Raw genomic sequence first — 20,103 nt, forward strand, 5'->3', positions numbered from 1 at the left:
GCATGTATTCTTAGCCCTCCATCCCAGCTTCCTGTTCTTACCTCTTCAGTGTGGATCCTCATGACCAGAAAAAAACTGCCTGCTATGATATTGATGTGGAAGTGGATGATCCCTTGAAAGCCCAAATGAGCAACTTTTTGGCATCCACCACCAACCAGCAAGAAATCGCCTCCTTGGATGTCAAGGTAGGGTTCAGCCAACTATGCAGCAGAAAAGAGACTTACGCATGCTTCTTTTCATAGCTTATATGAATGTACTTTGAATGATACTAACTGGGCACTCTTCCCTAGGGGCAATAGGAGGTGTTAGAGCATAGGGAATGTTACATCCCTAGGTTACCTTACATGCCTCCACATCCCTTTACATGCATTAGTCTTGAGACTTCTGTCCATCCATCCAGTTTACTATCCTGGAATTTTGGTCTTAAGGAAGTCCAAATTTGTAGCTGTAATTTAAAAAGTGCAAATAAACAAAATGTATGGGAAATCACCTAATGTATGTCACTTATGCTGCAGATCTCACTTTCCTATTGTGCATAGTATGAATTTCTGTTTTGTTTGGTTTCTATTTTTGTTTTATTTTTGTTAGCGTTTGGAAAAGCAGAATTGGTTTTCATAGCAGGTTGGCAGGATTAGGTTTGCAGGGGAATGAAGAAGGATTGGACGGCATACTGCATGAAGCCTGGTATCCACAGTGTTAAAATCCATGTAGGAAAGCTAGGAACTTGCATGGTAGTCATCAGAATGCATAACAGAAGGCTTTGACAAAATACAAACAGTGGCAGTAACAGAACATCTCACGCCTCAGATAATTCAGGCCATATTTCATACACTTCTGCCTGTTTTGCTCTTCTCCTTCCTCTTTCCCTTCAGTGATGTCTCTGTGATCAGTAAGCATGCTAACTTGACTTTCTGAAGAATCAGCACACTGCAGAAATGGCAGTCATCCGGAAATCTCAAGGCTGTTTTGTTGTAGAACTTGTTTTCTCCCAAGGACGAGGTATATAAACTTAGAATGTTAGGGAGATCCTGTGCCTCAAGGCCTGGAAATTATTCAGGAACAAAGGAGGGCAGTTGTGAAATGGATGTTCAAAAATAGACTTTGCATTTCTTTCCAGTTGTCCTCCCTCTACATCACCCTAAACTGTCAGAACAAAATGAAGCTATTATTTTACACCAGCCTCTCTGAAGCTGGTGCCAGTGGCCACATTGGCTGAAGATGATGGGAGATGTTGTCTAAAATATGTTGAGAGTATAGGGAGGGATGCTTTACAGCAATTATTCCATGGTATCCATTACCCTCAGTGTCATACTTGTGCTCTACACTTTTCTTTCCCATAATCTTCTGTCTAATAAAAAAAGTAATGTTTAAAATAGCAGGAACTGCAAAAAGCAATGCCCCTACATTTCAGAACATCTTTTTATTGGTGGCCTTTGCCAGTCTGCTGTGGGTAACAGCTGGCCTAGACCTGGAGGGCCATAGATCAGTATTCTTTCCCTTGGTTGTGGGATCACAGTTCCAAGCTTATTCAATGATGGGAATCATTCTGTCTCTCATAACTTTTCTCTTTAGATCCATGAAACTATTGAGTCCATCAACCAGCTGAAGACACAGCGAGATTTCATGCTGAGTTTCAGCAACAACCCCCAGGACTTCATACAAGAATGGATCAGATCTCAGCAGAGAGATTTAAAGGTAAATACTGTACATGACTTTGAAGAAACCATACAAGAGTGTGTAACTCAGCTAGTACAGTCCTAAGCATATCTCCTAAGAAGTAAACCCCATTGAGTTTATGGAATCACTCTTCTATGAGTGTGAAGGTATCTCATAAGTGTATGTATGATGTTGCTGGAGTTCCTTCTAGATAACTTGGTGTTTGTTGTTGGCCCTGTGTGGCAACTCTTACAAGATTGGGCTGGGGTGTCAAGTTCCTCTTGTGGCTGACAGTTAAGTCTCTTGTTACATGTTTGTGTTCCTTGCTTACTGTCTGTATCTGCACTTTGAAAACTCAGATTAAGTGAAGATTTGGACAGGAGTCTGCATGTTTTCCTATGTTATATGTGTACACACATCAATTAAACATTTTATCTTCACATGCACCAGTCCTGTACCGGCGCTGCAATTGGCGTGACTGGTGGATCTGCTGTCACGGGTGTGGTTCCCCTCTTGATTTTATTGCCACTCTTCCTTCAGCTGGGCTGAACTGATTGAGCACTCTGCTGGTGTTGAACCTGTAGTGCAGGATTGGCAGAGCTTCCATTCAATCTGGACCATCTATGGGAGAAGTGGAGTAAAATCAAGGGTGGATTCACCACCCCTGAGACATTCAGCATTTCAGCTGATCTTGGTTGCCGATATTCTCCCAGGTACAAGAGTGTGCAACTGTTTTTTTTTTCCTTAACCATCTTTGTTTGCTGAACAGATCTGTGGTTTCAAAAGCTTACACAGAGAATTTTGAGTCTTTTTAGTTGGACTAATAAATTTATTATCACAATATGGGCTTTATGTAATTAATAAATAATATATTCCTTCTTCATCTTTTGCCAACTTATTATTCCTCCTCGCTGTTCAAAAAATTCTTGAATCCTTTTGACTCTTGGATGTAGAACAGAGCTAAGCTGAACAATGCTAATTTATCCCATTTGGGTATGAAGAATAAGGGTGGGGTAGAAATGGCTCCATATGCTGAGGTTACTGTGCCATATTTAAGAGCTTGCTGGGAGCATCAGACTAGCTGCTGTTGCACATTTGATTGGGTTATACTGATACTGGTCTACTGCAACAATTATTTATTTTCTGACAGACTCCCCCGCTCACAAAGTCTTTTCAGTTTGAAACCCTAAATATTTGTCAGTACCCAAGCTTTCACATCCTAAATTGTCTTTTCCACATTCTCATTTTTTCCTTAGATCATCACAGATGTGGTTGGCAACCCAGAAGAGGAAAGGCGTTCTGAGTTCTATCAGCAGCCATGGATGCAAGAAGCTGTTGGCAGACACATTTTTGCCAAGGTTTGAAGCAGCTAGTTTCGCACAAACTTTATAAAGTGTTCTATGGAATTTGGGGTCTTGCAGCATTTTTTTACCCTGAGTTAGGGCTGTCTGTTTTTAGTGTGGCATCCTAGACTGAAAGCTCTTAGAGACTTGTCTGATTCTTGCATTCTTCCTTCCTTTCTTCCTTCGTGATTTCTCCCCTTTCCCTGAATTCACTTTGTACTTAATGCTCCCAGCACCTGTAATAGAATCCACAGTTGCTTCCAGAGCTTGGAAGTAGAGACTAACAAGCAGTGCAGTTATCTATAATGAGTTTGTCATCACCACCTTTGTTAATGAGAATACTACAAATTCACCTTCCAGCTAGTGGGAATGAAGTTACATTTTTGGTCTAATAAGTACCTTTTTCTAGTTACATCTGGGTCCAGTGGCAGGAGAAACTTGGAATATAAATTAAATAAATAAGTCTTAAAGTTACCTTTTAAGTTATTTTTTAAAAGACATTTTGATAGGCTTTATAAGACAGAGATATAAAATAATGAGAGTCAGACTGGACTATGACTTTGGAGTCAAGAGTTCAGATCTCCATTCAGCCATGGAAACTCATTGGGTGACTTTGGGCAAGTCACACACTCTCAGTCTCAGAGGAAGGTAAACAAATCTTGCCAAGAATACTGTGTGAAAACCCCACCTTACGGTTGCCTTCTGTTACATTGTTTAACAAAACTATCTTGTCATGCTCCCCATTGCTTTTTCATTCATTTATTTTTTTTTATAAAACTTTGTTGTTCTTTTGTGCCTTCAAATTGTTTCCAACCACAATGTTTTATTTTAATGGACAAATGGAAAAGCAACGAGGAACATGACAAGATAGTTTTGTTAAAAAACCATAATTAGTAACAGCAGTGATTTACATCATAAACAGTGTGTATAATTCCAATGAATTGCTTTTCAAAAGTAACTTTCCAACTTATCTCTGGTGTTTCATTCCCATCCTCTTCCTTCATTTTAGTGTCCCTTTACTTTTCTGAAATGGAGTAGATGGGAATGGAACAACATGAGAGAGATTGGGAAGTTAATTTAAAAAAAAAATGAGACTGGCAGTTTCGTGTCTTTGGAGTGCAAAGGAGGTGCTGTTCTGCTTCTGCCAGAGAGGGACAAACAAGTATCTAGGTGCTTTTCCTCTCCTTCACTCACATTTCCATTCCCCTTGTGTCTTCCAGGTTCAGCAGCGCAGACAAGAACTGGAACAAGTCCTTGGAGTTCGCCTTACTTAGTGTTGACATCTTTTTCATCTCTTCTGCACCTTGTGGTACTTTTGGAGTGGACTGACAGGCAGACTATGCTTGTCGAAAATCCTCTATCCCTAACAGGGCTGGGGGAAGTTATGCTGCCTGCCTCTGCTGCTCTTACTGTTAAGGGGGAAAAGGGGAGGGGCACATTTTCAGGTATTCTCCTGAGACTAAACAAGAGTTAAAGCCTCCTTTTAAAGCGGGAAATGAGCTCCTTCCCTGACAAGACCCCAACTCTTCCTGTGCGCTTTGCCTCTGGGACACTGGGATTTTTTTGTTTTGTTTTGAGTTGCCTTCTACCTCTTAGCTGAGCCTCAGCAGTCTCTCTTGCAACGCAAGAAGGTTGCTGCTGCTGCTGCTGCTGTTGCTGCTCACTGTTTAACCAAAGCTTTGTCCATTCCAAATTGCCAGTCCTGCTGGCATATAGTCTGTTGCACTATCTCTTTATTTGTGGGGACCATTTTTTAAAAATATTTTTGTATTGAGGAAGGTTGTTTAATATGTACTGAGTTGGCCCCTTTCCACCCTATGCAACTGGTGTGGTGTGGTCTCAAAGGAATGGGGGTTTGCTCGGGCTTTCGCTGTTAATGACAATCAGTTTTTTTATTTCTTACTTGGCTCTCCAGTGTTTATGAGATTGAGAAGCTGGAGAGTGGGGACCAGTTGTGCTGTGGAGAGTCCATTTATTGCTTCAGGAATCATTACTGAGGCTACCAGTCAAGGGGAATCAGGTAACATTTGCCTCAGCCATCTCAGGCCCCTCTCAAGTGCCTTCACTCCCCAAGGCCCTGACCTCTCAGCACTTAAAATGTAGAAGATTTTCTTCCTGCTTTGTGGCCCTTCTCTTGAGATGTATGTGGCCAAGTAGGAGCTGATGGAATGTTCACTGATTTATGAGCAAAGATGTTGTGTTTTCTGTTTCTATGTTGAATGTTTTCTAATAAAAATATACTTAAGCAGTAGCTTCTTGTCATCTGATCTGTCTCCAGCCTCAGGAAAGGAGAATGCTCTTGATGAGCAATGAATGTTTTACACAAGGAGGGATGGAGATGTGTGGCCTTCCAATGTACTGTTGAACTGCAACTCCCATTAGCCCTAGTCAAGTTAACCAACAATTACAGATAATAGAAGTTGCAGTCTAACATCTGGAGGACCAGACATTCCTACTTTGCAGTATAGATAGCAGAGGCTGGTAACTTTCAAGCTATGCACATATTAGTCCCCTGCAGTATTTTGGGGTGCTACACTTCCTGCCATCTCTCTCTGTCCTTTAGAGAGCAGATACCAGTAACTGTTATAAGCATTTTACACTATAGACCCAATAGTACAGTTTATTGTCCCTTGGGAAGTCCAAAGGGAGAAACAAGTTTTGACCGATTCCAAGAGGAAATCTTTGCTTTGGGCATAATCCTTCAACTGACCGTCAGAATAGTTTTACCAGATGTGCCCTGCAATGTTTTGTCACTTGCTAGGAAGGGATGAGTGGGTTTCAAATCATCATGCAGAAACTGGTCAGGCATTTCTCAGTACAACAATAATCTTTAAAGCAGCTTGTTCCTTTTAGCAGAGTAGTGGATACTCTGTACACATGTATGAAACTGCCAGGATAATATGTTCCACATGTATGTGGGACAATAATAGAATCCAGTGCATGTGCTTTGATGTCTTAGAAACATGCACATCTTGACAGGGGTGGGGGAAGTGCAGCTGCCAAAGCCTCCTGCTAGTCCACCTCCCCCCATTTTTAATCTTTGCAGCCACAATTTTCAGATTTTTGCTCCCAAATTATGTCAGTAGCTTCCCCCCATGATCCTTACTCCCAAAACAGCACCATCTGCACCTTAAATACCTCCTTTTCTAGCAGTATCATGGCCAAAATGACTCTCCACTTGGTCTGATCAGTCAAGAGGCAGTATTGTAAAGTATGTTGGGGTACAGGAGCCTAGAAAATTAACATCTGATCTCCTGTATAGTTGTCCACCTGTTTTAAGGGGAACAAAACCTCAATAAGCTCCAGTCAATGGCAAAGGATCATAGAAATGATTATAAAAAGCAACATCTGACAACCCATTCAGTCCTCCATCCTTGTCTTAGCTTGTATCCTAGAATCCAGTGTTTATAAGCAAGCAGGAAATAGATGTTATCTAAATAGTTTAAAATCTACTGGATTGTTTGTTGCCTAAAAACTGGTATATCATTCCCTCTGCCCCCTGGAATGGAAATGTCTTATCTTTTTCTAGATAAAATACTTACTCATTTTGTCTACTCAGCACACAATAATAATTCTCAGTCTTTTTAAAACATTTGATACTTTTAAAAACAGAAGGCAGCCCTCTGGTTGCTGGACCTTCATTTGCAAAGATAGAAGAACTAGGGAAATGAAGGTCAGCTGTCTGTCAAAACTGACAGCTACAAAATAAATTTTCCCTAGTGCTTTAATTTATTCTTCTCCCCAAAAAAGGTACTACTCTGGCCTTTCAAATACTGCATAATATAAAACTAATTACTGAGCATCGTTCAAGGGTGGGGGCCAATTTTGAACTATAGTAAAAATGCTTACTTTCCTTCTGCAGTTCAAAGCTAGGAGATATGACAGGCTTTAGTCCAGAAGTGGGAATTGTGCAAGGCTACTGAACTGCACTTTGTATCAGTCTAAGCTAGCAAAGTCAGTGCTCAGGAATTCTGGGACCTGCAGTTCAACATCTGGAGGGATGCACAATTCTTGCCCTTTAAGCACCAGGTAAGGGCTGCTTCTTAAGTGTATACAAGTCTTATTCCTAGTAGATGGAAGGAGTCTGAACTGCACTGCACCTTGATAAACATTTTGCTATGTATTTTGCAACATTTTCTAAAAACTCCTAGTTTTAACTGGTTTCTTTCTCTAATGGCTCATTCATACAAGTTGACAACTGTGATTATGATTTTATGATTTATGATTGTACAAAGCAAGACTTTTGTTGCTCATTTTCCCAAGCTGTCTTGTCTCCACTGTCCAAATCTATTCACAGATGCACAATTGATATTGCATGAAAGGAAACCAAAATAAGCAGACAGATGGTAGCTTCTGCCCCCAAGGAACTCATTCACACTTTTTCTTACCAGTTAGCTGGTACTGATGTGTATAAATTCTGCTCAAAATTATATGAAATAGTAGTTAATTCAGTCTTGCGGACAGTGGCTTCCCTTAAAAATGCTTTGATATAAGTGAAAAATTCAACCTCTCTACCAGTCTACTCTACATCATCTTTCAGCAGTTCATCTCCACCCCCAATTCTCTAAAACAGACTCTAAAAATGAGAATCAATTCTGAGAATTGATGGGGATTAAAACACACAAGGTTACACTGCAGGACATTTTTCCCCATACAGTAACCACCAGTCAGGATTGTTAACACTCAATTTTATTAAAGGAAAAAGGAAAGGGTGTAAATATTACAGCAGAGATGGATGACCAGTGACACAGGAAATAGCTGCGTTAGGCAGCAGTCACTTTTTATTTCCAGAGCTTCTTGATAGACATATTCTTCTCACTATCCTTTTGCATCACCTGCCAAGGAGAAAGGGCATTAGTATTAAGGTGAACAACATGGAATCTAAGCAACAGAGAAAAATAAAGTTAACTATTTTATGAATAATTTTATTCTAACTTTCTTGCCACTATATATGTAGATGGTAGCTTTAAGACAGAACTTGGGAAATGTATTTTGTTGTAACTTCCTTTGTAAATACAACTCCTAGAATCCCCCGATGTTATGATGGAAGATTCTGGAAATTGTGGTCTAGAATAGCTATTTTCCAGTTAACTGCTTTAAGATGACATGCAATGTAACCAGAGCTGGATAACCATCCAGATTCCATGTGTATTGCTATCTTGGCATACTAAGACAAGATGAAGTTTTCAATACTTTTAATTCCTCATGGATTTGTATGTTAGCCTCCTACTAATGTACCTAGATGCAGATGGATGGAGGAAAGTATTTACTCTGCCACAGAATAAATCATGCAAGCTTTCCCAATAGTTCCCTTCCAGCCACCTCTGATGGAGCAATCATGGAGTATTCTTTCCCACTCCCTCACATTCACAACTAACAGTACCTTTGCTACAGCCATTTCGAAGTCTTCTTGAGTTACGTGGACCCTCCTCTCCCTCAGTGCATACATGCCAGCTTCTGTACACACACCCTGAAAGAAATCCCAAAAGAATGTAAAAAATCAGGCAAACCAACTTCTGTCCAATCCAAGGATAACAAAATTTCTTCTAACACAGAGTTTCATAATTTCTACAGATAGTTAAATACAATGTGCCACTATTAATGCAAGCAATAAATCTTGGAAATTACATCTCTGAAAGAATCTGGCAGTGCTATGCTTTCCTTCTGACGTTCACATTAATCTCTTTGTGACACAAAAGATGTTAAAAAACAGTTCAGTGCAGGAATGAGAATCATGCAGCCTAGATAATTTTTTGCAGCTCCTGAAAAAAAAAAGGCTCCCTGGAGCAGTTCTCTCAGCAAACAATATACTGTAAAAGATACAGGATAATCACACCTTGTAAGAACATGGATCTGCTCTTAAGACATGGCATAAAGCCCCACTTGCATTTTGTTTTTGCCAGAAAGTCCTGTCAATGCTACTTTTATGTAAAAGGGCTGATGCAACTCGAGCTGGAGAAATAGCCCTGAGACTTTGCCTAACCCTACTCTAGTAAAATGAGTGCCAAACTAATGTTTAAATGTGTAAGTACAACAGCAGATACACATAGATTGAAGAACCATTTCACTACCTCTATGTTTTTAGATCCCTTCTATTAAATTAAAGTTGAATAAAAACTTTAGAAAACATCCCCCACAAAATTCTACCAATGCGAAGCCAACATTAGTTGGAAAGTTTGTTCTCTGGCATTTCATCTCCAGTCCCAGCTTACTGTTTTACCTTAACTTCAGCACCCGAGGCCCCTGGCATCAGCTCTGCAATCTTCCGCAAATTGATTCCCCTTGTTAGGTTCATCTTGCGAGAGTGAATCTTCAAGATGTCCAACCGGGCCTGTGGAGTTAATGAATTATTTTAGATGATAGAGAATGCCAAAAATTTTAGTCATTATGCCCAATGAAATCAATATCAATTCACAATACAGAATGTATGCTTAAAATGCTATATTGATGGTATAGTACTCCAGTAAAATTGGCATATATATTTAATAATAACTCTCCATTATGTTGGAAAAACTGGTTTGGTAGAGACCTATCTTCATACATGATGGAACTGTCCAGTGATACAAGGATTCTGGCAGGATACAGAGGCAGACATTAATCTGATGATGGAATGCCACATTATCCTCAATCCACGACTTGCACTACTAAATTTATTTAGAGGTGTGAATAAGTAAATAAAATAATATATAAAGATTTGCTTTCCTTTCTGTTATTAGCAGCCAGACAGGCTATTGCCAACAACTGGAAGAACCTTATAGTACCCAGCTTAGACCTATGATATAAAAAGGTTTGGAATTTAGCACTATCCGAAAGACTAACATGGCAAGTAAGATGAGCAAAAGAACAGAAAGATAGTATCTTTGAGGTAACATTGTTCCCTTTTACTTCATATGTAAATCATTTGTCATGTTAATTTCTGAGGTTTTTTTTTTAAATGATCAAATTTTATTTTTTTAAAAAGAGTTAATGAATCACAGAATTGGAAGGGGCCTCATAGGCCATTGAGTTTAACCCCCATTCAATGCAGGAACTCCAGCCGGAGCATCCTCAGCAGGTAGGTGCCCAGACTCTTTTTGAAGATATCCAAGAAAGCTACAATGAAGTAAGCACACAATACAATAGGGCAAGACCATCTCAAATTCTATACCAACAGTTGAGGAAGGCTTACGATAGGAAGTAATGCAGCCAGTCCCACCAACTCTCCCTTACCTCTTCATTTGGGGGAGGAAATTCAATTTTTCTGTCAATGCGGCCAGGACGAAGGAGGGCAGAATCCAAGATGTCTATGCGATTGGTTGCCATGATTACCTGAACAAGATACACAGACACACAGTTTTTATCAGTAGCCAACAGTCTGTTTTGGCCAGTCAGTGCCTACACCCGCTCTGTATTTATCTCTAACCTCAGCCAACAATGGAAAAGTGTCTTCCCTAAGCTGTCTGTTGCCCACCTTTTCCTCTCCAGTTCTAATCTTACACACACCTCCTTGCTCCTCACTGCCAACCCAAAACCTATCCCCTACTTTTCTTGAGGTACATGTGATCAGTTGGTGAAATGGCATGGCATGATCCATGGTCAAAAGTACCTTTAAAATAATTATTACCATGCCAAGAAAGGCAAAATGATGTGGTGTTTATAAATAGCATATACATTATTTTGCATAACTGACACAATGATGGAAAAAGCTAAGAAGCTCCTATCTCAGCATACCTTGATGTTCTTAGTAGCCTCAAAACCATCCAGCTGGTTAAGGAGTTCCAACATCGTGCGCTGCACCTCACTGTCCCCACCAGAGCCCCCCCTCCAGGCGGGAGGAGCCAATGGAATCGATCTCATCCATGAAGATGATGGACGGAGCATGCTCCCGGGCCATGACAAAGAGTTCACGCACCATCCTTGCTCCTGCCACCACAGAACAAACGAGACGACTGAGCCCAGTAGAGCTGGGGAACCTCAATTCCAATTTAGCCCTCTGACTTTTCATGATACCATTTTGCAGTGGTTTCTCATCTTTGGTATACATTTTTCTCATTGTAAAAGGATAAAAAGCCCCTCCTGAGGTTTAGGTTACTGGAGGCAAGAGCTTTAAAATATGGTAGTATGTTCGGTTCAACCTTTTTGCCCTGCCTACCAGTGGAAGTTGACCCCTTGAGAAGTTCTCTGATAATGAATTTGGCTCTTTGGTTACAAGATTCCACTCTCACTTTGCCGTTGTATATTTATGGTAGTTCCGACAACAATTGCAGGAATCAACTTTGAATCACCCCCCACTCCAAATGCATAGCCCTTCATAAAATTATAGTCAGGTTATTCTGTTTTGATCCCTCCTTCCTGACCCAAACTCTACTCCAAGAGATACTCCTGAAAGACTATAACATCCCTGCTGGTTCACACCAAAGGACTGTCTAGTCCTGCATTCTGTTCCCACGGCAGCCAAATGGATGTTCATGGTACACACATGCAGAAAACAAATTCAGTAACACTACAGTGCTCATTGAAGTGACATCCCCTTCCAGAAGTATGGCATTGGGCTACAGAAGTCAGACATGGCTGAACAAGCCCTGATCTGGTCACACTCCACTATACCTATTTTGTATTTCACAAACAGTGACCAGTGTTTCCCAGATATTCATCAAAGTTGTGCATTATAGCTTCCCAGCTTCCTTAGGCCCCCTCACTCACCTTCCCCAATGAACTTCTGTACAAGCTCAGAGCCAGAGACACGGATGAAGGTGCAGTCAGTGTGATGAGCCACTGCTCGGGCGAGCAAAGTTTTCCCTGTCCCAGGAGGTCCATACAGCAGAACACCCTGCAAAAAGAATTGGAGGAACAGACTTAATAGAGAGGAGCAGAAACATGTGGCAGCAGGCCACCCTGCCAACTCATGTCCCAAGCAGTTGTCCATTTTCCATCACTGTGCCATTGTAAGAGGTGTCACAGCCTTCAGAGAGTGGGAGATCAACAGTGAATATGTGTATTTCTGTGCAAGGATGGAGCCATGGCCTATGAAGTATTAGCCTCAGTAGCAATTTATACCTATATGAGCCAGCATGGTATAGTGATTTGAGTGATAAGACTAGGATTCTGCAGACCAGGATTGAAATCCCTGCTCAGCCACAGAAACCCACTAGGAGACCATGGGTAAAAGTCTCAGGGAAAGGGCATTGGCAACCCCTCCTCTGAACACATCTTACCAAGAAAATATAATATAAAATAATAGGGTTGACTTAGAGTTCCTCTAAGTCAGAAATAACTTGAAGACACACAACAAACCAATTTACACCAGGACTCAGTCTTCATATACATGTGACGAAGAAAATTTGTTTGATAACATACAGCATGCATGCCACTCACTACCCAAGTGGCATAGATGCAGCCATATCTGCAATAGGTGGGGAGGAAATCCAAATAAGGAAGATGTGACTTTAAGACAGGCGTAATAATAATAATAATAATAATAATAATAATAATAATAATAATATTTATAGCCCACCTTTTCACAAGGAATCAAGGCAGGTTATAACATCAGAAAAAACAGTAAATGACCTGCTACCCCTTTCTTTAAAAGGTTATCATAGTGTAAGAGCCTGTCATCTTCCATGGAAGAGTCTTCCATTTTGATGTGAGCCTAGGGAGCACGCAGGAAGCTACTTTATACCAAGCCAAATCATTGGTCTATCTAGCCTCAATGGCAGTAGTTTTCCATGATCTCAATCAAACTCTTTCCTAGCCATGTACCTGAGAGACTTAAGCAAGAAAGGTTGGGAACTCAGCCTGAGCTTCTTGCAATAAGGGATGCACTACAGTGCAGACTAACATGCAGACATAGCCCTTCCTTAAGATTTGAAGGAAAAAGTGTTCTTGTTTCCTAGGATATATATTTCACTCTTTGTACACATAATTTTTAAAGTCAGGTAGAAGTAAAATCTAATCCAGTTCTCTGTCACTAGGCTGGCCCAATGAGATGGTACTTACACACATTCTGAAGTACTTACTTTCGGTTGAGCAATGCCTAAAGCTTCAAAGAGCTCTGGATGTTTGACAGGGAGCTCAATGACTTCCTTGATCTCCTTGATCTGCTTGTCAAGGCCACCAATCATCTCATAAGTGGAGTCTGGCACTTTCTCCACCATCATCAATGAGACCAGGGGGTCAACCTTATTTGGAAGGATCTTGTGAAGTGTGTAGCTGTCGTTCCGCAAGGCAACACGGCAGTTTGGTGTCACCTAGATGGTAAAAGGAACAAACAAGAAACAACTGCAGCATCCCAGGATTTCCAATGGATATTTCAAAGACACATGACCAACCCCCCTCCAAAACACCCACAAAACCCATAGGGAGAGTGGAATTCACAAATGCTACGTCTGAAAGGTCAGGCATAACTCAATAGATACTCACATCATTGATGTCTATGTTTTTATCCACATCAACCACAAACTTGCCTTCTGGGTGAACCTGGGATAGAGGAGAACCGGTTCAAACCATGAAAACAGAGCACATGCAGCACGAACAGAGAACAAGCCAATACAAAGAAGTTAGAAATCACTCCCACCCCAGGGATTTCTGTAGTTTCTTCAGCCTAAACCTGAGTTAAGTTACAAGGTAACATGAAGTTATTAAAAATAATTGTTGATGTAAAAATGTAGTTTAATCAGTTTCTTGACTTTTCAGCTATATGTCAGGGTTCAGTCTTTACCAGGATATTCAGTTGTTTTGCAGCTTCTGTTTAGAAACAATGTAGCTAAGAGAATAACAATGTAGCTAAGGAAGACCCTGGATCTATATCTCACTTTGACATCAACTCAGTAGGTGGCCTTGGGCACCCCAATATTGCAAGGGGGAATCATACATTTCTACTGAGGTTGTTGTAACACAAGTCCCAGTACTCTGCACTAGGCAAGGCTGGTGGAAGTTGCAGACTAACAACATCTGGAGGGCAACATGATTCCCATCCTTCCATTATTTTTACCCATCTGCAATACAGGAATATTTATTTATTACGTATTTATTTACGTCATTTATCTACCACCTCTCAGTCATCAAGGTCCTCAAAGCAATGGACAATGGGGTAAACAATAGAATACTGTACTAATTAGCCAAAAACTACACAGTATGTACAATATTTTACCCTAAAAGCAGGCCACTATCATATATGCATTCCCTCACTCCTGCTATCATCCACACAGCCTTTTTGATTTATCTTTGCAAGCAATCCTGCAAGGCAACTTAAAATGAAAAATGATCACTAGCCTGAATCACTCAGTGAAATTCACAGCTGAATGTGAATTGGAACCTAGGTCTTCCCTAGACCTAATCTGACACTTTGAATAATATTCATACTGTAAACATTCAACAGTACTATTTGAATGATACTATTATAAGCATTCAAGAAGACCAGACAGTGAAGTGGTTTGAATGTTGGATTATGAGAGTAGAAGACAAAGGTTCAAATCCCCATTCAGCCAAGGAAATCCACAGGGTGTCCTTAGGTAAATCAGTCTTTCAGCCTAAGGAAAAGGCAGACTTCTTCTTAATAAATATTTTCAAGAAAATTCGAATAGGGTCACCGTAAGACATCAAAGTAAACTTGAAGGCACTTAAAAACAACAGCTTGTTCTCAATCCAGAATTCCAAGGTACACTCAAAGTCTCTCCCTCCCAATTCAACTGAGAAACAAGCATCTGATACAGGTATTCAAGGGATAACTACCTTGACTAGCACCTTCTTTTTGTCCATCGCTCTCACCACTTCACCCACATAGGAACCCTGTTCCTGCAGAAGCTGCAGCTCCTCACGAAGCAGGCGAACTGTGGTTGGAAGAGAGAAAACAAAATATCATTAGCTTAGGGTGTGTGTGTGAAGGGATCCGTTTTTGTCAATGAAGACATAACCCTGACTTCTCCTTCCAAGAAAAGTACTGAAGCCATGGGGAAAATCTTGTACTGTTCATTAACAGAGAAAAGGTTTAGAGAAACTGGAAAAAATGCATAACTAATTTTCTTACAAGTGCCAAACACTTCTTTTCCATACAGGTGTGACATAAAGTGTTGGCTGCATAATCATAGAGTCTTCTTTGACAATGCTGGCTCTTCTGCTTTGTAATGGAAATGAGCACCGCCTCCTACAGTTGGACACAACTTGACAACATTGTCAAAGGGGGCCAACTTTACCTTTACTTACAATTGCATGATTCTCTGTCTCTAAAGTATAAATATCTCATAATTTGTTACAACTATACCAAGTGTGGAGGAACAGTATAAAAGATGGAATGGCAAACTACTTCAGCATAAGGAAGCAAACAGACCTTGATTCAGATCATTTACAAAAATGGCACCGGGGGGGGGGGGGGGGGGAGATAGAAATTAAAAATAGAATCCCTCAACAGTAAATAAAACAAGAAAGTATTTATTATCTGGGGTCCTATTTGAGTTTCTATTTCCACATACAGCATTATCTAGAAACAACAGGAGAACCATTGCAATTTCGTGAGACTAATACAAGCAATGACCACTACTTCAAACAGCTTCCAACTCTCTTAAAAAGTAACGAACATCTACAGACCGACATAATTTGAGTTCTACAAGCCAACAATATACAGCTGCTTCAGTGACTTAATATTTTTAATTGTCTTACATTTTAGAATCTGTTCTGAAAAAGATGCTGCTCACACAATTATTTTTAAAAACTGCTTTAAAAAGCAAGTCACATATACTCCTATTCAGTTTTCTAGAAGCAAAGATAGTATTTAATAAACTTTCCTTTTCCATTATTTATCTGGAAAAAATATGATAGATGCCCAAGAATAAAGGAGAAACATCTTTCCTCAGTATTTTTCATTCTTTCCTTCCGGATTAAGTGTTTCTAAATCTATGCGCCAATGCCTTCTCAACTCGTACACTATTCGTGTGCACATCCAGTTTCTCCCAAGCCTTCCCTCTACGACCTGGTCACAAAAGCAATGTTGTAGATAACAGAGTTGTTCCCAACTTACCCTTGGCATTGAGTTCATTTCGTTGAGCCTGCAGCCGTCTGAGGTTCTGGCTCTTATCGTTGACTATCAACTTAGAAGAGGAAAGAAAGAAAGACAATAATTCATTCCCCAAAACACAGCAATTGAGTCCAACTGCTACTGGGAAGTCAGTGTCAATTCACTAAGCTTACGATAGCAAGACTAGCCTAGCAGAAGATATCAACTAGAGAATAAGCAACTAAAGAATGTTCAGTTTTTTTCACCAATTGTCAGTTGGATTCTTGCCCTGGCTGGGAATCCAAAGATGATAGGCAGCTGTACTATCTCTATCTTGATGAGAAGAGAAGCAGCATGACCCAAACTGATGTACATACTGGCATCTCGCTGTTTCGTCCTGGCTTTGTTCAAAATGACCTCATGCCTCTCTTACCCTCGCCTCTCATAAGTCTTGGGTTTGTTTGTTTTTTGTGTGTGTTAAGAGCAGACATACCTTTTGGGCACAGTGGAACAGATTTAAGCATATATCCTTTCCTGTGAAAATGCATACCTCAGAAGATGATTAATTTATGTCAAAACTACTCCCATTATATTTTGGAATACATATTTGTCTCCCTCTATAGAATATAAGCCCAAGAGCAGAACTGTGTTGTCTACCAATTTTTAAAACAGCGCTTACATAATGGAAGCACTATAGAAATATAAATAATATCCAAGGGGAATATGAAGCTGGATGACTGAAAGCTTCTCCAGCCTAATGGCCTTGCTAGCTGTGGAAAACAGGGAATGTAGACTAACATATCTGGAAGGTGTCAGAATGCGAGAGCTAGGCTAGCCCAGCCTAATAATGCCCTACATATTAGCCAATTTCAACTAAACCACACATTTCCCTGACTGTGAGAAGCAATTAGAATTTGACAATTCCTCTGGAAACCCACCCACCCATTTCCAGAAAAATCTCACAGAATCATAGAGTTGGAAGAGACCACAAGAGCCATCCAGTCCAACCCCCTGCCATGCAGGAAATCCAAATCAAAACATCCCCGACAGATCTCACCTGTAGTTCCTCAATCTTGGACAGGTAATACTGGCGCAGTCCGGTCCCACCCTTGCCCTCATCCAGCTCCATCTGCCCAAAAAAGATGTGATGAGAAGAAAAGTAAGAAAAGACCACCACAAGAAAGAAGACACATAATTAAAATTACAGCTCTCTTTTCACAACATGAATCATCCTTATTCCCTGCAATTACAGTTTAACATCTCTCCCTAGTCAACACCTCCTCTGTTCAGAACATGTACATCATAACCTTCAGACTTCCAACATGGGCAGACTTTCTCTTTCCATCCCTGATGCCCTCCCCTCCAAATACATAAGTAGTAACTTCAATTTCATGAAAACGCAAGACAACTCAGTATCTTACATTCTCGTGCATGCTCTGATTTTTACTATTCACTGAGAAATCATTTTGAGAATTTATATTACACCCGAGAAGAGAAAAATGTTTGTGCCTATGCGTATGCAAATTATTTCTGACATTGGGCCCTATCACAGGACTTTCTTGGCAAGGTTTGGTCAGATCGGGCTTGCTATTGCCAGGTCAACTTATTTACAGGTCAGCATTTTAATGTGATAGAAGCTCTTTCAGATTTCCCCATGCAGTCGGCAGAGCAGTTTATTCTCCCATCTGCTGTCTGAGGAGTGAAGGACTCAACAAAAGCTGAAACGATGAAGCCAAAAGCCTCAATTAGAGTCTCTCTTGCCATCCGCACACAAACACACACTGGAGGAGCCTCCATGTTTTACCCTCAACTTATCCTTGGGTCATGGCAAAATCCATAATATTGGCCCCCAAATCTGACCTCTACTTATACATGAAGTTAACTTACAGTTGATTATAGACAGTAATTGGCATTGTTATCTTGTGTATGTGGACCTGTATAATTGTTTGCTATCTTGAGTTTGTTGGAGTTTGTGGTACGCATTTTAGTACATGAATGCTTTTCTATTATTGTTTTGTCTTGTATATTGTGAGATACCAAGGGCCCACTGCACTGAACTGTAAATGTAAACTGTTTTGTATTATATATTGTGAACCTAAGTACAGTGGTACCCTGGGATACGAAATCACCGCGTTACGAAATTTCCGGGATACGAAAAAATCCCATAGGAAAAAACTGTTTCGGGTTACGGGTTTTTTTTCGGCTTACGAAAAAATTTTTGGTGCTTTTCGGCACCTTTTCACACGAAATCGCGGCTTTTAGCGCTAGCGCCTATGGCTTTTTCGGCTAGCGAAAGATTTCGGGTTACGAATGGCGCCGCGGAATGGATTACATTCGTAACCCGGGGTACCACTGTACTGCATTGCTTTATTTTAAAAACTGGTGTTTTTACTGAAAATTAATAAATAAAAAGACAAATGGAAGATGAAGAGTAAAGAAGATAGATAAGAAATGTACAGTATAGTAAGGTGGAATAGTAAAGAAGAAATAAATGAGGGAGTCGGGGCAAGTGCAGAAGGTTTGAGTATGTAGGAGAAGGTATGCATCAGGGTAAATAAGGGATCAAACAAACAAGCCAAAATAAAGCTGCTTTGGGTCACTTTGGAGGTATGCTGTTTAAATGACACATGTGTCCTAAGAGTCCAGAAGCCACGCCAAAGCTGTGCTCTAGTCCTTTGGCCGGGAGCGTGGCTTTGGTGTGGCTTTCGGACCCTTAAGACACATGCATCATTTAAACAGCATACCTCCAAAGTGACCCGAAGCAACTTTATTTTGGCTTGTCTGTTCAGGCCCTAAGATAGGATTCGAGAAGGGAGGTTATGATCTTGAAGTTTAGAGGAGTGTAAGAAGGATGTTGTTAGCAGAGAAAAGCTAGAAGGGGTATTTGGAAAGGCTAAAAGTGGATGGTTTGGTATGCGAGGGAGAGGTGACAATGTCAGAAATGATGTTGAAGATTAAGAAGAAAACACGAAAACGAGAATTTAATTCCATATTTCACACATATTTTTAGATTATAACTAAAACAGTGTGTATGTAAAGATTTGTATTGGGTTGTTATAATAATGAAGTTTTTTAAATTAAAAGAATAATAAATAAAAAGAGAAAAATATAATAATAATAATGACTTATTTATAGCTCGCCCAATCGCAAGGAATCCAGGAATACAAAGAATACAATAAAAATAAAATACAATAAATAAATGAAATACAATAAAATAAGAAGAGAGCGACGGGAGTTACAGAATTCTGTAACTGAAGATAAGAGAAGAGATAAGAGATAAGATGATAACAGATAAGAGAAGAGAAGATAACTGTAGGAAATGTAGAGAATAGCAGGAAGAGAGGAAGGCCACAGTTCAAATGGATAGAGTCCATGAAGGAGGGCAGGAGTATGGATTTGTAGGACCTGAGCAAAGCAATGGAGGACAGGGGCTCTTAGAGGTGTCCCACCCACAGGAAAGCAGTCAACAACAACAAACTGCTTTGTTTCTACAATGTGGATACACACTGAGTTGAGCACTCAAACCACTAGACCACACTGCCTCTTTTACTAATGTGTGTGTCCCTCCAACTTCTTTTTCGACGAAACCCCCCCCCCCCCAACAATTTCTCTCTCTAGCCCCCACAATAAAGCCAAGAGCTGACACCCTTCTCCAGCCACTGAAGCAGAGGAATGACTAAGCCTACCTGCTCTGGCCCTTCCACCGCCATTTTCTCTTTCGCCGGGATCAACATCCTCACAAATGCGCAAGCGCGCGATTCCAAGGCTGGCCCTTGTCGAGAGCTTCTTTTCCTGCTTCCTTTTTTTCCGTTTTGCCCTTAATCAAGATGGCGACTTCTACTTCTTACTCGGGCATGACGCCTAGACCTTATAGGAAGCTGCTCTTCCTGCTTCCTTTTTTCATTTTGCCCTTAACAAAGATGGCGAACGCCACTTCTTTACTCGGCCCAGGAGCCTAGTGTGCTCTCCTCTTTAAGGGTCGGGTGGCTCAAGAGAGCAAGCTTCTATAGTTCCGGTTTGCAGGCTAGTGCAGAGGTTCACTGAGTTTTTAATAATAATAATAATAATAATAATAATAATAATAATAATAATAATAATAATAATAATAATAATAATAATAATAATAATAATAATAAT

At 40.3% G+C, this 20,103-nt stretch overlaps 2 protein-coding genes across 2 annotated transcripts in view; one reads left to right on the top strand and one right to left on the bottom strand.

Annotated features, from left to right (window-relative positions):
• Positions 1-5,250, top strand: part of SMARCD2 (SWI/SNF related, matrix associated, actin dependent regulator of chromatin, subfamily d, member 2) — a 39,396-nt gene extending 34,146 nt beyond the window's left edge. The window contains exons 10-13 of the mRNA XM_042472285.1: positions 50-185; positions 1,573-1,695; positions 2,913-3,014; positions 4,220-5,250. Coding sequence (XP_042328219.1) covers positions 50-185; positions 1,573-1,695; positions 2,913-3,014; positions 4,220-4,273 — 415 coding nt within the window. The 3' untranslated portion in view covers positions 4,274-5,250. The remainder of the gene's footprint in view (positions 1-49; positions 186-1,572; positions 1,696-2,912; positions 3,015-4,219) is intronic.
• A 2,422-nt stretch (positions 5,251-7,672) lies between these two features.
• On the bottom strand, positions 7,673-19,793 carry PSMC5 (proteasome 26S subunit, ATPase 5). The gene is given in 13 exon segments (XM_042472286.1): positions 7,673-7,834; positions 8,383-8,469; positions 9,220-9,330; positions 10,209-10,307; positions 10,710-10,799; positions 10,801-10,901; positions 11,682-11,808; positions 12,995-13,225; positions 13,398-13,454; positions 14,709-14,806; positions 15,991-16,060; positions 17,024-17,095; positions 19,653-19,793. Coding segments are annotated over 13 exon segments (1,245 nt in total). The 5' UTR covers positions 19,701-19,793; the 3' UTR covers positions 7,673-7,780.
• Between the last annotated feature and the right edge of the window lie 310 nt (positions 19,794-20,103).

This window comes from Sceloporus undulatus, chromosome 6 (assembly GCF_019175285.1).
Source record: "Sceloporus undulatus isolate JIND9_A2432 ecotype Alabama chromosome 6, SceUnd_v1.1, whole genome shotgun sequence".
In the NCBI taxonomy this organism is placed as follows: Eukaryota; Metazoa; Chordata; class Lepidosauria; order Squamata; family Phrynosomatidae; genus Sceloporus; species Sceloporus undulatus.